Here is a 17,034-nt window from a genome sequence, read left to right on the forward strand (position 1 = left end):
TGACTGTTGAAAGAGTTATACAAGCTTTCTACAAATTTGCATTTAGTTTTTTCAAAAATCTACTTGAGTTATTGTTCTACTTTTAAAATGAATACAGTTGCTTTATTGAAATTTGAAGAGCTAGTGAGACCTAAGGAATAGGAAGAAGATTTAAGAGTTGTGGAAACAGTGTCAGACTTTATTTTTTTGGGCTCCAAAATCACTGCAGATGGTGATTGCAGCCATGAAATTAAAAGACGCTTACTCCTTGGAAGGAAAGTTATGGCCAACCTAGATAGCATATTAAAAAGCAGAGACATTACTTTGCCAGCAAAGGTCCGTCTGGTCAAGGCTATGGTTTTTCCAGTGGTCATGTATGGATGTGAGAGTTGGACTGTGAAGAAAGCTGAGCACCGAAAAATTGATGCTTTTGAACTATGGTGCTGGAGAAGACTCTTGAGAGTCCCTTGGACTGCAAGGAGATCCACCCAGACCATCCTAAAGGAGATCAGTCCTGAGTGTTCATTGGAAGGACTGATGTTGAAGCTGAAACTCCAGTACTTTGGCCACCTCATGCGAAGAGTTGACTCATTGGAAAAGACCCTGATGCTGGGAGGGATTGGGGGCAGGAGGAGAAGGGGACGACAGAGGATGAGATGGTTGGATGGCATCACCGACTCGATGGACTTGAGTTTGAGTGGAGTCTGGGAGTTGGTGATGGACAGGGAGGCCTGGCGTCCTGTGATTCATGGGGTCGCAGAGAGTCGGACATGACTGAGCGACTGAACTGAACTGAAGTTCCTGAGAGAGCCCTACAGGGTGAAAATCTGTCACCTTCAGAGGAATTTCAATTTGCTGTCTTTGACCTCAATACACTTGTCTTCACTAGAGTCCCTTTCCAGTTGCATAAATCTTACTGGTGGCCACAAGCATCAGCCTGCAAAGAAAAACAGCCTTACCAGTTTTGCTAATAAACTAAGTATAGAGCTTACTAGATTTTTTTCTCCTTGTTGTTTCTCAACTAGCTAAGCAGATGGAAAGATACCTTTTTCACAAATAGGTCCACTGATAATTACTAAAATTCTTAAAGTGCTTCACTGTTTCATTAGCATATTACTAGATTATTTCCATATTGTAGATGGTTGGTTGACTTAAAAGTTAAAGGTTTTTGTTTGAAAATTGACAAGCATCTTTTTTTCCCTTTCTTAGGTGGGGTCTTTAAAATAGCTTCCTGGGCAGATCTTGTCAATGCTCATGTCGTGCCAGGTGCAGGAGTTGTGAAAGGCCTGGGAGAAGTCGGCCTGCCGCTGCACCGGGCATGCCTGCTTATTGCAGAGATGAGCTCTGCTGGCACCCTGGCTACTGGGAGCTACACTGAGGCAGCAGTAAGTGACAGAGGAGAGGGACTGGGGCAAGAGAAGGCCAGAACTGTGACACTAGATGCTACAGGGAGAGAAAATACCTTCATTTGGGGTCTGTGGGATTGCTGCCCAAAACAACAAATCAGCTGCTGTTACTGTGACAGTGTATTAATACTAGTTGGCTAGAATGCACTGATGGTTAGTAGCCTGTTATGTCTTACAGCAGACACTAAAGAGATTTGAATGGTACTATAAGAGAAACATTGAAACACAGATATTGGGTCAAATAAGCATATATGTCTGTATGTACCTGGCCTTTAAGATACAGTTTTTCCCATCTCACCATGAGTTGAAATTGAAGAGCTTTTTTACAGTTTCTTGGAATCTTTCTGAATCACAAAGATGCACATTCTCATGACAGCAGCCCACAAAGTGGGTTATCTTTTTCAGTCTTTGATATTGATTGGCGTTGTATAGGAGAGCTAACTAGAGTCCAGACATGTTATTTCCTCTAGTAACTCCCCATTATCAAAAATTCTTATGTGTGTGCTTAGTCGTTTGGTCGTGTTCAACTCTTTGCGACCCCGTGGACTGCACCCTGCCAGGTTCCTATGTTCATGGGGATTCTCAGGCAAGAATCCTGGAGTGGGTTGCCATTCCCTTCTCCAGGGGATCTTCCCAATCCAGGGATCAAACCCAGGTCTCCCACACTGCAGGTGGATTCTTTACCAACTGAGCCGCCAGGGAAGTTCTTATAGTACCATACATGTTCTAATGTACCATACCCAGCTCCCACCCCCTGCACACCAGAACAAAATAAGAGATGGATAATCATCTGGTTATAAAGTTCCTCTTCACATTCTCCTCTGGGCAAGTTTCATAGTTGGATAGTCACCTAGAAAGATGGGATGGATTACCTTTGCATATATTTTAAAGACTACTATTTAAAGTAGTAGGAACTTTTAATAAAATTTTAATTTTTACATGGGAATTTATTTTTCATATTTCAAAGGTTGTGGAACTGTGAAAAACTCACATGGCCGTAGGGCCAGGTTTTAAATAACCCCACCCTTGATTTGACCATAAATGTTTGTGATTTCCCAACTGTCTTAGCAGAGGGTCCATGAGTCAGTGTTAATATTTGGCATTCTGGATCTGGCTCAAGGACAATACATTGATTATTGGTAGGTGGTAATACTTAGTAGCAAGAATGGAACAGTCTGGGCCTCAGGGAAGAACCAAATTAGAAAGATAGGGGGGAAAAAAGGTTAGGCAGACCTAGGGAATCTTCTAAAGATGTGAGGTGATGGAAGAGAAATTGTGGAGGCAATGTTAAAGTACAGGGAAAGCTGTGGAGGTAAGACTTCTTTAGCTAGCTCTTTACAGCACAGCTGTTTTTATGTCGTGGCTGTCCTTGGATATCTGTAGATGGGCAGTAAGACTTCAGTGTAGCTTTATTTCATTATAAATGTATTTTAGGGTATGATTCATATCCTTTTTGGAAGTAGGTAGGACCCTAAACATTATTAAAAATAGGTAGTAATGGAGCATCTAGATTTTAGAGGCAAATAGTATAGGATTTTTAGTGTTTTTAGTGTTTGCTTATGGGAGAAGGGGCTAGGAGGAGTTATTTTAGGGCCTTAGTGGAGCAAGTATGTAGATTCATATCTAAGATTACCTCTTTAGATATGAGTTTAATATGACATGAGAAAATACATCTATAAGATAGCAAAGTTTCTTACATTTGGTGTGGTTAACTGCTGTCTTATCATCTGTTTATTACATTGCATTCAGGTGAAAATGGCTGAAGAACATTCTGAATTTGTGGTTGGTTTTATTTCTGGCTCCCGAGTAAGCATGAAACCAGAATTTCTTCACTTGACTCCAGGAGTTCAGTTAGAAGCAGGAGGTAAGCCTGTTGATTGGTAATGATTCCTCTAAAATGCCTCTTTTTCCATATCAGCAAAATAAAACCTAGATGTGCAAAAATAGCTTGCAGTCTAATTTTAGAATGAAAATCTAGAAGGTTACTTTTTATTGAAATATGCCTAGAAACTGATAATTTTAATTGTTTCCCAACGGATGTTTTGAATATACTGCCAAAAAACAGGTGTTCTATGCTCAAGGAGGAATCCTCTAAACAGAATCAGACATTTGTTTAGGACTTTGTGGAATCTTTGTTGTGCTAATGTTTATTGTGACTTTTCAGTGTGGACATACATGGTTCTGTCATGTCTTCCAAACTTATCTGAACACATAACACTTTTAGCAGTCTTAGAAATACAATTGCAGTGGCTGAAAAACTGTGAACTTTCTCACTGATAGTCTTGAGTTAATAAAGGAATGATCTAGGTTAATAAATGTCCTATGGAACTCAATAAAGCTGCTTTTTTGTGTTACCTTTTTATTGAGATATAGTTGATTTACAATGGTGTGTTAATTTCTGCTGTACAGAAAAGTGATTAAGTTGTGTGTGTGTGTATGTAATTTATTTATTACTGTGCTGGGTCTTTGTTGCTGTGTATGAGCTGTCTCCTGTCAGGGTGACCAAGGGCTGTTCTTCATTGTGGTGCCCAAGTTTCTTGCTGTGGCCCGTGGGCTCCAGAGCACAGGCTCAGTGCTGTGAGACAGGGCTTAGTTGGGCTGTGGCACGTGGGATCTTCCGGACCAGGGATCAGAGCTGTGTCTCCTGTGCTGTCAGGTGGATTCTTACCCACTGCGTTACCAAGGAAGTCCTAGATACACATTTAAAAATATTCTTTTCCATGGTAGTGTATCACAGAATATTAAATGTAGTTCCCTGTGCTGTATACAATAGGACCTTGTTATTTATCCATTCTGTATATAATAGAATCTGTCTGCTAACCCCAGACTCCCACTCCATCCCTTTCCCACTGTACCTCCCACTTGGCAAGCACAAGTCTGTTCTCTTTGTCTGTGAGCCTGTTTCTGTTTCATACATGTATTCATTTGTGTCATATTTTAGATTCCACGTATAAGTGGTATCATAGGGTATTTGTCTTTCTTACTTAGTATGAGACTGTGTAGGTCCATCCATGTTGTACAGATGGCATTATTTCGTTCTTTTTATGGCTGAGTAGTTTTCTAGTGTGTGTGTGAGTGTGCATGAGCATGTTTGTATCACCCATCTTCTTTATTCGTTGAACACTTAGATTGTTTCCTGTCTTAGCTATTGTGAATAGTGCTGCTGTGAACACAGGAGTGTATGTGTCTTTTGAATGGGATTCCTGGATCATATGGCAACTTTATTTTTAGCTTTCTGAGGAACTTCTTTACTGTTCTTTAGAGACTGTACCAGTGTACATCCCACCAACATTGTAGGAGGGTTTCCTTTTCTCCACTCTCTCTCCAACATCTGTTATCATCAGGTACCACATTGTTGGTTTTGATTTGTACTTCTCTAGTAATTAGCGATATCGAACATCCTTTTTCATATGCCTATTGGCCATCTGTATGTCTCCTTTAGAGAATTTAGGTCTTCTGCCCATGATTGGTTTTGCTGTTGTTGTTGAATTGAATGAGCTATTTGTACATTTTGGAAATCAAGCCCTTGTCAGTCACGTGTGCAAATATTTTCTCCCCATCCGTATATGGTATTTTTGTTTTGTTCATGGTTTCTTGCTGTGCAAAAGCTTATAAGTTTGGTAAGTACCCATTTATTTATTTTTGCTTTTATTTCTATTGCTTTGAGACACTGGTATGATTTATGTCAGAGAATGTTTTACCTGTGTTCTCTTCTCAGAGTTTTATTGTCATGTCTTATATTTAAGTCTTTAACCCATTTTGATTTTATTTTTGTGTATGTTGTGAGGGTGCAATCTGAAGATTGCTTTGGGTAGTATAGCCATCTTAGTTCTTCTAATCCTAGAACATGGGATATCTTTCCATTTCTTTGAATCATCTCCAGTTTTATTAACGTTTTATAGTTCTCAGCTTATAAGTCTTTCACCTCCTTGGTCAGGTTTATTTCTAAGTATTTTGGGTTTATTTTGTGTGATTTTAAAAGTTTTTTAGTTTTTTGTTTTACATTCCCTTTCTGATATTGTTAAAGAAATGAAATCAACTTCTCAATGTTAATCTTGTATCCTGCTACCTTGCTGAATTTATCAGTTCTTTAGGATTTTCTACATATAGTATCATGTAGTCTGCATAAAGGGCTTCTCAGGCAGTGCTAGTGGTAAAGAATCTGCCTACCAATGCAGGAGATGTAAGAGACTCAGGTTTGATCCCTGGGTCAGGAAGATCCGCTAGAGGAGGGCATGGCAACCCACTCGAGTATTCTTGCCTGGAGAATCCCATGCACAGAGGAGCCTGGCGGGCTGCAGTCCATGGGGTCGCAAAGTGTCAGACACGACTGAAGCAACTTAGCATGCATGTGTGCATCTGTATAAAATGACAGTTTTACCTCTTCCCTTCCAATTTGGATACCTTTTCTTTTTCTTGTCTGATTTCCAATACTATGTTGAATAGAAGCGATGAGAATTGGCATCCTTGTCTTGTTCCAGATTTTAGCAGGAAGGCTTTCAGCTTTTCACCATTGCTTTTTTTCTCTATCTATTGAGATGATCATGTGACTTTTCTTTGTTAATGTGGTGTATTATATTGATTTCGTATATTGTACCATCCTTGTGATCTTGAAGTGAATCTAACTTGGTCATGGTGTATGATCTGTTTTATGTTTGTTGGATTGGGTCTGCTAATACTTTGTTTAGAAATTTTGCATCTATATTCATCAAAGATATTGACCTGTATATTTCTTTTTTGGTGGTGTACTTGTCTGGTTTTGGTATCCATGTAATGGTGGCTTCATAAAACATCTTTGAGTGTTCCCACCTCTTTAACCTTTTGGAAGAATTTGAGCGGGATCCGTGTAAGTTTTTCTTTATATGTTTGGTTGAATTCACCTGTAAAACCACATGGTCCTTAAGTTTTGTTTGTTGGGAGGTGTTTGTTTTTTTTAAATTACAGATTGTGTTTCACTTCTAGTACCTGTTCACATTATCTGTTTCTTCCTAATTCAGTTTTGAAGAGCTGTATATGTTTGTAGAAACTTTTCATTTCTTCTACATTGGCAAATTTGTTAGCATGGAGTTATTTATAATATTGTCCTACGTTTTTGTATTCCTGCAGTATTGGTGGTTATTTCTACTTTTTTATTTCTTATTTGGGCTCTTTCCTTCTTAATAATCCAGGCCAGAGGTTTCTCAATTTTGTTTGACCAAGTCTTGGTTTCATTTATTTTATCTGTTGTTTTTTAATCTATTTCATATTTTTCCTCTCAGATCTTTATTATTTCCTTCTGCTGACTTAGGCTTTGTTTGTTCTTTTTCTAATTCTTTTAAGTAGTAGGTTCTGCTGTTTGAGATTTTTCTTGTTTTTTGAGGAAGGCTTATATTGCTATGAACTTCCCTCTAAGAACCCCTTTTGCAGCATCCCACAGATTTTGAATGATTGTGTGTGAAGTCCATATAATTGCTTTTTTTCTCATTTCTTCTGTGGTTGATTTTTGTTATTCATGCTGTGTAGTCAGAAAGATTCTTGAAATAATTTCTACCCTCTTTACCCACTTTAATTTGTTCAGGCTTTTTTTGTGTGCGCGCCCTGGTATGTGGTCAAGCCTAGACAATGTTGCATATGCACTTGAAAAGAATGTGTAGTGTTCTGAAAATATCAGTTAAGGCTAACTATCCTGTTGTATCATTTAGGATCTCTGTTGCCTTATTGGCTTTCTGTCTAGAAGATCTGACCATTGTTGTGAGTTTGGTGTTAAAGTCTCCTGTTAGTACTTATGCATTTAGGTGCTCCTATATTCAGTTCAGTTCAGTCGCTCAGTCGTGTCTGATTCTTTGCAACCCCATGAACTGCAGCACGCCAGGCCTCCCTGTCCATCACCAACTCCCAGAGTTTACCCAAACTTATGTCCATTGAGTCGGTGATGCCATCCAACCATCTCATCCTCTGTCGTCCCCTTCTCCTCCCGTCCTCAATCTTTCACAGCATCAGGGTCTTTTCAGATGAGTCAGCTCTTCACATCAGGTGGCCAAAGTACTGGAGTTTCAGCTTCAACATCAGTCCTTCCAGTGAACACCCAGGACTGATCTCCTTTAAGAAGGACGGGTTGGATTTCCTTGCAGTCCAAGGGACTCTCAAGAGTCTTCTCCAACACCACAGTTCAAAAGCATCAATTCTTCAGCACTAAGCTTTCTTTACGATCCAACTATCACATCCATACATGACTATTGGAAAAACCATAGCCTTGACTAGACGGACCTTTGTTGGCAAAGTAATGTCCCTGCTTTTTAATATGCTGTCTCGGTTGGTCATAACTTTCCTTCCAAGGAGTAAATGTCTTAATTTCATGGCTGCAGTCACCATCTGCAGTGATTTTGGAGCCCAAAAAAATAGTCAGCCACTGTTTCCACTCTTTCCCCATCTATTTGCCATGAAGTGATGAGACCAAATGCCATGATCTTAGTTTTCTGAATGCTGAGTTTTAAGCCAACTTTTTCACTCTCCTCTTTCACTTTCATCAAGAGGCTTTTTAGTTCTTCTTCCCTTTCTGCCATAAGGGTGGTGTCATCTGCATATCTGAGGTTATTGATATTTCTCCTGGCAATCTTGATTCCAGCTTGTGCTTCCTCCAGCCCGGCATTTCTCATGATGTACTCTGCATATAAGTTAAATAAGCAGGGTGACAATATACAGCCTTGATGTACTCCTTTTCCTATTTGGAACCAGTCTGTTGTTCCATGTCCAGTTCTAACTGTTGCTTCTTGACTTGCATACGGATTTCTCAGGAGGCAGGTCAGGTGGTCTGATAGTCCCATCTCTTTCAGAATTTTCCACAGTTTGTGGTGATCCACAGAGTCAAAGGCTTTGGCATAGTCAATAAAGCAGAAGTAGATGTTTTTCTGGAACTCTCTTGCTTTTTCGATGATCCAGCGGATGTTGGCAATTTGATCTCTGGTTCCTCTGCCTTTTCTAAATCCAGCTTAAACATCTGGAAGTTCATGGTTCATGTATTGCTAAAGCCTGGCTTGGAGAATTTTGAGTATTACTTGACTAGCGTGTGAGATGAGTGCAATTGTGTGGTAGTTTGAGCATTCTTTGGGACTGGAATGAAAACTGACCTTTTCCAGTCCTGTGGCCACTGCTGAGTTTTCCAAATTTGTTGGCATATTGAGTGCAGCACTTTCACAGCATCATCTTTCAGGATTTGAAATAGCTCAACTGGAATTCTATCACCTCCACTAGCTTTGTTCTACTATTATTAGGTGCATGCATATATGTTGACAAGAGTAAATATCATCTTCTTTTAGTGATTATCATTATATAGCGTCCTTTATCTTCCTTTACAGACTTTGGTTTCAAGTCTGTTTTGTCTGACACAGGTATTGTGCTTTCTTGTCATTTCCGTTTTCAGGAAATATCTTTCCCTACTCAATCTATATGTGTCTTTTGCCCTAAAGTGGGTCTCCCGTAGGCAACATATTGTATGCTGTTTTTTTATCCAGTTTGCCACTCTGCATCTTTTGATTAGAGCAGTTAGCCCATTGACATTTAAGGTAATTACTTTTTTTTTTTTTACTGGAGTATAACTTCTTTACAGTGTTAGTTTCTGCTGTACCTCAGTGTGAATCAGCCATATATATACATATATCCCTTCCCTCTTAAGCCTCCCTCCCACCCCTCTTGATGCATCACAGAAGCAAGTCATTATTCATAGGTATATTTATTGCCATTTTGAACCTTGCTTTCTAGTTGATTCTGTATTTGCTTTCTCCCCTTTTTCCTTTTGCAATTTGGTGATTTCCTTTCATTGTATGCTTGTGTTCTCTTTTGTGAATCTGTTTTGTTTTTGACTTGTGCTTACCCTGTTTTTCAAGTATGTTAACCCCTTCATATATCTACTTACTTTAAACTGGTAATCATAGACTCAAACACATTCTGAAAAAAAAAAAAATCTACATTTTAATCTCCTCCCTCATTTTATGATTTTGATGTCCTCTTTTACATCTTCATGTTTATCCTTTTGCTGTTCATTGTGGTTATTGTAACCTCCACACAGAATTTTTTTTTTTAATCTGTATACCAGCTTTATTTAAGTGATTTACTTTTTGACTAATTTTCTTTTAATATAGCTTTTCTATTTAGGGAAGACCTTGCAGTATTTCTTTCATAGTAGGTTTAGTATTACTGTATTCTTTCAGTTTTTGCTTGTCTGAGAAATTCTTTATCTCTGCTTATATCTAAATGATAATGCTATTGACTAGAGTATTCTAGGTTGTAGATTTTTCTCTTTCAGGACTTTGAATATATATTTTGCTACTCCCTTCTGGCCTGCAATGTTTCTGTAGAGAAATCAGCTGATTGTTTTTCCCTTACTGCCTTTAAAATACTAACTTTTGACATTTTAATTATGTCTTGGTGTAGCTCTGTTTGGGACCCTCTGTGCTTCCTATACCTGGATTTATTTCCTTCTTTAGTTTGGGAAGATTTCCGAAATACTTTAAAATATATTTTCAGTCCCCCTTTCTTCCCACCAGGAGGGTATGGGAGCCTTTGGTCTTTCACAGTTCCCTCCAAGGGGTGCAAGGTCCTGCCCAGATTCTTTTTTTTTGGTCCTACCTGGTTATATGGAGATTCTTTTTGTCCTTTCAGAAGTGTGATGTCTTCTGCCAGCATTCTGTAGGTATTCTGTGAGACTTGTTCCATGTGTAGATGTATTTTTTGATGTATTTGTGGGAGGAGGCGAACTTTACATTCTTCCATCTGGATCACTCTGTTTTAAATGCGGACGAAATGGTGATCTGGAAATATTTTTCCTGAATTGGTTATTGTATGAGCAACCTTTCTTATCACAAGTATGGGAGTTTATTCTATTCCACTTTCTGTCTCTTTCCTTAAGATTGGAACTGTGAACATCTGGTTCTCAGCAAAACTTTAAGATGAAAACAACTCTGCTTCATAGAGTATGGAGAACGTTTGTGTATGTGCTGCTATATTATGTTTCCACATCCAGAGTTGGGGCTTCCCAGGTGGTGCTAGTGGTAAAGAACCCACCTGCCAATGCCAATGCAGGAAGCACAAGAAACATGGGTTCAGTCTCTCGGTCAGGAGGATCCCCCTGGAGAAGGGAATGGCAGCCCACTCCAGTATTCTTGCTGCGAGGAGCCTCGCAGGCTACAGTCCATGGCGAAACGAGAGTCTTACATGACTGAAGTGACTTGTGTATGTGCTGCTATGTTTCCACATCTAGAGTTACCCTTTTTACAACCCCATAGTGTATCCTAGTTACAATTGGGCCATAGTATGTTCAGTCATTCCACTGTGGATTCATTTGAACTTTTTATAAACTTAACATTGTTGTACATATATATTGCTCGTGTAGGGTATTTGGAACACTTTTATTAGGCTAGAAACTCCTTGAGAATAAGATCTCTTTCTGAAGAATGCATATACTCTAGCACAGTACCACTGTGCATCATAAATGTTCTATAAATACACAAGTGTTGAAGGGATGGATAATACACTATATAGGAGCAGATGCAAGAACTGGTGTTTCTGTGGATGGAATGATAATATTAAGAACATAATGAATGAGATTATAGATTTGGTAAAGCTTAGTTGCTTTTAAATCCTGAAATACTTTAACTGTTGGATACCTATTAACCTTGATAGAACTAATTATTTTTTATAAATAACACTTAAAATGAAAGACATCCTTTTCAGGGTTTTGCTTTCAATTAAGTACTTCAAATAAAAAACATTGCAGGTTAACCAAAGAAAAGTAGATGTTCCCCTGGGACTAGAGAATATTGAAGGTCTCTGCCAGTTCTCAAGTTTCACATTATAGGTTTTATATACTACAGAGTAGGCCTCAGCAGAATGACTTACCTATTTAAGACTTGATAATAGTTGCCTTGATTTAGGTCATACCAGAATGGTCTAGTGGTTTTCCCTACTTTCTTCAATTTCAAGCTGAATTTGGCAATAAGGAGTTCATGATCTGAGCCACAGTCGGCTCCCGGTTGTGTTTTTGCTGACTCTATAGAGCTTCTCTATCTTTGGCTGCAAAGAATATATCAGTCTGATTTTGGTATTGACCATCTGGTGATGTCAATATGTAGCATCTTCTCTTGTGTTATTGGAAGAGGGTGTTTGCTATGAACCAGTGCAAAACTCTATTAGCCTTTGCCCTGCTTCATTCTGTACTCCAAGGCCAAATTTGCCTGTTACTCCAGGTACTTCTTGACTTCCTACTTTTGCATTCCAGTCCCCTATAATGAAAAGGACATCTTTTTGGGGTTTTAGTTCTAGAAGGTCTTGTAGGTCTTCATAGAAGACCATTCAGCTTCAGCTTCTTTAGCATTACTGGTCGGGGCAAAGACTAGGATTACCGTGATATTGAATTGCCTTGGAAATGAACAGAGATCATTCTATCGCTTTTGAGATTGTACCCAAGTATTGCACTTCTGACTCTTTTGTTGACTACGATGGCTACTATATTTCTTCTAAGGGATTCTTGACCACAGTAGTAGATATGATGGTCATCTGAGTCAAATTCATCCATTCTAGTCCATTTCCTAGAATGTCAGCATTCACTCTTGCCATCTCCTGTTTGACCTCTTCCAATTTGCCTTGATTCATGGACCTAACATTCTAGGTTCCTATGCAATATTGCTCTTTACAGCAGCAGACTTTACTTCCACTACCAGTCACATCCACAACTGGGTGTTGTTTTTGCTTTGCTCTGTCTCTTCACTCTTTCTGGAATTATTTCTCCACTGATCTCTGGTAGCATATGGGCACCTACCAACCTGGGGAGTTCATCTTTTTGCCTTTTCATATTCTTCATGGGGTTCTCAGGGCAAGAATACTGAAGTGGTTTGCCATTCCCTTCTCCAGCGGACCATGTTTTGTCAGAACTCTCCACCATGACCCGTCCATCTTGGGTGGCCCCACATGGCATGGCTCATAGTTTCATTGAGTTAGACAAGGCTGTGGTCCATGTGATCAGATTGGTTAGTTTTCTGTGTTCTGTGATTGTGGTTTTCAGTCTTGTCTTCCCTCTGATGGAAAAGGATAAGCTTCCTGATGGGAGAGACTGACTGAGGGGAAAATTGGATCTTGTTCTGATGGGCAGGGCCATGTTCCCTCCCTGTTATTTGACCCAAGGCCAAACTATGGTGGAGGTAATGAAGATAATGGCGACCACCTTCAACAGGTCCCATCGCACTGCTACACTCAGTGCCCCCGAGCCTGCAGCAGGCCACCACTGGCCCACGCCTCCAGCGGAGACTCCCGGACACTTACGGGCAAGTCTGGGTCAGTCTCTTGTGGGGTCACTGCTCCTTTCTCCTGGTGCACACAAGGTTCTGTTTGTGCCCGCCAAGAGTTTGCTTCCCAGTCCTGTGTAAGTCCTGGCGGCTCTATGGTGAGGTTAATGGCGACCTCCTTCAGGAGGGCTTATGCCATACCCAAGGCTGCTGTCCGCAGAGCCCCTGTGGCAGTCCACTGCTGACCCGCACCTCCTCAGGAGACACTCAAACACAGTTCTGTCTCAGTCTCTGGGTCCTGGTGCGCACAAGGTATGTTTGAGCATCTCTGGCGGGTATGGGGTTTGATTCGCCCTCCTACCGTCTTGCTGGGGCTTCTCCTTTGCCCTTGGACATGGGGTATCTCCTCAAAGTCACTCCAGTGCCTACCATCTTGCTGGAATAGCTGTGGAAACAATAGAAGCTAAAGGAGAAAAGGAGGGATATACCCATCTGAATGCAGAGTTCCAAAGAATAGCAAGGAGAGATAAGAAAGCCTTCCTCAGTGAACAGTGCAAAGACATAGAGGAAAACAATAGAATGGGAAAGACTAGAGATCTCTTCAAGAAAATTAGAGATACCAAGGGAACAGTTCATGCAAAGATGGGCATAGTAAAGGACAGAAATGGTATGGACCTAACAGAGCAGAAGATATTAAGAAGAGGTGGCAAGAATACACAGAACTGTACAAAAGAGATCTTCACGATGGTGTAATCACTCACCTAGAGCCAGACATCCTGGAATGGGAAGTCAAGTGGGCCTTAGGAAGCATCACTATGAACAAAGCTGGTGGAGGTGATAGAATTCCAGTTGAGCTATTTCAAATCCTGAAAGATGATGCTGTGAAAGTGCTGCACTCAATATGCCAACAAATTTGGAAAACTCAGCAGTGGCCACAGGACTGGAAAAGGTCAGTTTTCATTCCAATCCTAAAGAATGCTCAAACTACTGCACAATTGCACTCATCTCACACGCTAGTAAAGTAATACTCAAAATTCTCCAAGCCTGGTTTCAACAGTACATGAACTGTGAACTTCCAGATGTTTAAGCTGGATTTAGAAAAGGCAGAGGAACCAGAGATCAAATTGCCAACATCCGCTGGATCATCGAAAAAGCAAGAGAGTTCCAGAAAAACATCTACTTCTGCTTTATTGACTATGCCAAAGCCTTTGACTCTGTGGATCACCACAAACTGTGGAAAATTCTGAAAGAGATGGGACTATCAGACCACCTGACCTGCCTCCTGAGAAATCCGTATGCAAGTCAAGAAGCAACAGTTAGAACTGGACATGGAACAACAGACTGGTTCCAAATAGGAAAAGGAGTACATCAAGGCTGTATATTGTCACCCTGCTTATTTAACTTATATGCAGAGGTACATCATGAGAAATGCCGGGCTGGAGGAAGCACAAGCTGGAATCAAGATTGCCAGGAGAAATATCAATAACCTCAGATATGCAGATGACACCACCCTTATGGCAGAAAGGGAAGAAGAACTAAAAAGCCTCTTGATGAAAGTGAAAGAGGAGAGTGAAAAAGTTGGCTTAAAACTCAGCATTCAGAAAACTAAGATCATGGCATTTGGTCTCATCACTTCATGGCAAATAGATGGGGAAACAGAGACTTTTATCTGCAGTAATTTTTGAGCCCCCCAAAATAGTGACTGCAGCCATGAAATTAAAAGACGGTTGTTCCTTGGAAGAAAAGTTATGACCAACCTAGACAGCATATTAAAAAGCAGAGACAGTACTTTGCCAGCAAAGGTCCATCTAGTCAAAGCTATGGTTTTTCCAGTAGTCATGTATGGATGTGAGAGTTGGCCCATAAAGAAAGATGAGCAACGAAGAATTGATGCTTTGAACTGTGGTGTTGGAGAAGACTCTTGAGAGTCCCTTTGCTGCAAGGAAAGGGTCCACCCTAAAGAAAATCAGTCCTGGATATTCATTGGAAGGACTGATGCGAAGAACTGACTCATTGGAAAAGATCCTGATGCTGGGAAAGATTGAAGGCGGGAGGAGAAGGGGACGACAGAGGATGAGATGGTTGGGTGGCATCACCGACTCAATGGACAGAATTTGAGCAAATTCCAAGAGTTGGTGATGGACAGGGAGGCCTTGCATGCTGCAGTCCCTGGGGTCTCAAAGAGTCGGACACAACTGAGTGAAGAGTTGCTCTAGTAACTTGATGGACTTCTCAGGTGGGTGAGTGGTAATGAATTCACCTGCCAAGCACATCGATCCCTAGGTCAGGAAGATTCCCCTGGAGAGGGAAATGGCCACCTGCACCAGTATTCTTGCCTGGGAAATCCCATGGACAGAGGAGCCTGGAGGACTACAGTCCAGCCAGTGGCAGAAGAGGTGGACACAATTTAGCAACTAGATAAGAAAGTACTTGACAATTTTTAAGCTGTATTTGTGCTGAACATTTTACGAGTTGGTTGGATTTGGATTCCTAGCCCTTCCAATATCTTTAGACAAATCACTTCCCTTGTTTAGGTCTCATTTTCTTGATCTGTAAAATGTGGATAACAACTCTGAACCTCAGTTGTTGAGAGTCTTAAATGAGATAATGTGTGTAAAGCACTTAGCACAATGTCTTGGCATAGAGTACTCGGCTTGTTAATTAATATTTATTGGAAGCTGCCATAGTTTTTCGAGTAGATAGTACAGTTAGGATGTGAGATTTTTAAAGCATCTTGGATTTGAAAGATAATGATATGCCACTTATCAGAAGGCTTCTGGAACAGCAGAATTTAAAAGGAAGGGAAAAATGGGGTTCTGGTTCAAGATGGCAATGTAGGCTAATCCTGAGCCAACCTCCTCCCAGACATGCTGAGTATGTAGCTACCTGTGTAACAGTTTCCTCTTGATAAAACCTAAGAGCTGGCTGAGCACTGTACATTAAGCAAACAAGAAAAACCATCTTGATATTGGGTCTTCACTGCTGGTATGAGATCCAGATTCAAAGTGGAACTCAAAACCCAGAGCTTTTCCTGAGGAGCAAAGGGTTTGAACTACACATCAGGCATCCCAACTTTTAAAAAACTTGAACCTGAGAGATGAGCCCCAATAACATCTAGCTCTGAAACCCAACTGGGCTCGTCTCCACAAGACTCACAAGACTAGTGATCTGAGACTCACCTGGCTCAGGGCCCAACTCAGAGGCAGCCCATCCTCAGACTTGAAGTAAAGGCTCATTGCTAATATTTAAGAGTTGATCTAAGGGGTAGGCATCTAATTTAACACATACCTCCAAGAGCTTGTGGGAATTCCCTCCAGGGATGGAGACCAGTGGGCACCATCTTCACATTATCCCTTTGCTGAACCGCTGATGAACACCATTATCTCCTGGAAGGAGCGCTTGCTTACATGTATGTCTGATCCCCTGATTTTTGCAGCTGCTGCCCAAGGAACACCCCTTGATTACTGGGCTCTGAACGTCAGGAGATCTTATGTTTGGTCCCATGATAGTAACAGCTGTAGGGACAGTACTTGGCACCCCCCAGCACTGCACAGACAGCACCCACAAAGAGGGTGTGTGAGAGAGGCCTGTTTGCTTGTCCAGGGGCTTTGGCCTGTGAGGCAGATATGTAGTGGCCCTGTGGAAGTCTCTCAGGGAAAAGAGGCTGTGGACACAGTCATTGTGCTGTCTCTCTGCCACATTCCAGCTCATTGTTATCTCCCAAAAAGGAACTACACCCCTGATTGGGACCCTGGTTTTTACAGCTTCCACTGAGGGACACATTTGCATGGGCTGGCTCTTGTGACCAGTGAGGGTTACCCTTGGAGGTTTCACTGAACTCTCATCAACAGAGAGTGAGTTCTTAAATAGCCACCGCCTCCAGGGCACAGCAAGAGGCAGCAGACCCAGGAGCTCAGCCTTTGTGTTAAAGAGGGTGTTTTCAGGTCAGCAAAATCTGGTGGACACCATCTTTGTGCTCTCCTTGTGCCTCATCGCAGCTGTTATCACCTAATAAAGAACTTATCTGGGGCCAGCAGGACTTCATGCATGCAGTCCCCGCAGGATTATGTATCTGCAAACTTCAAAAGATTTTGTCAGGGGTGGAGACAAAGTGGTAAAGTAGAAGGACTTGAGCTCACCTCTCACGAAAACACCAGAATTACAACTAACTGCTGAACAGCCATCAACAACAAAAAGACTTGAACCTACCAAAAAATATATTCTACACCCGAAGATAAAGAAGGAGCCACAAATAGACTGTAGGAGGGGCGCTTATACCTTATAATTAAATCTCATACCTGCCAGGTGGGTGACCCACAGATTGAAAAATAATTATATCGCCGAGGTTTTCCCATAGGAGTGAGTTCTGACCCCCGCATGACGCTCCCCAGCCT

At 41.0% G+C, this 17,034-nt stretch overlaps 1 protein-coding gene across 1 annotated transcript in view; it reads left to right on the forward strand.

Annotated features, from left to right (window-relative positions):
* The window catches only part of UMPS (uridine monophosphate synthetase), a 48,995-nt gene that overhangs the window by 23,521 nt on the left and 8,440 nt on the right, over window positions 1–17,034 (forward strand). The window contains exons 4-5 of the mRNA XM_043473193.1: window positions 1,189–1,364; window positions 3,135–3,249. Of these exons, the coding sequence (XP_043329128.1) occupies window positions 1,189–1,364; window positions 3,135–3,249 (291 nt within the window). The remainder of the gene's footprint in view (window positions 1–1,188; window positions 1,365–3,134; window positions 3,250–17,034) is intronic.

This window comes from Cervus canadensis, chromosome 7 (assembly GCF_019320065.1).
Source record: "Cervus canadensis isolate Bull #8, Minnesota chromosome 7, ASM1932006v1, whole genome shotgun sequence".
NCBI classification, from domain to species: domain Eukaryota; kingdom Metazoa; phylum Chordata; class Mammalia; order Artiodactyla; family Cervidae; genus Cervus; species Cervus canadensis.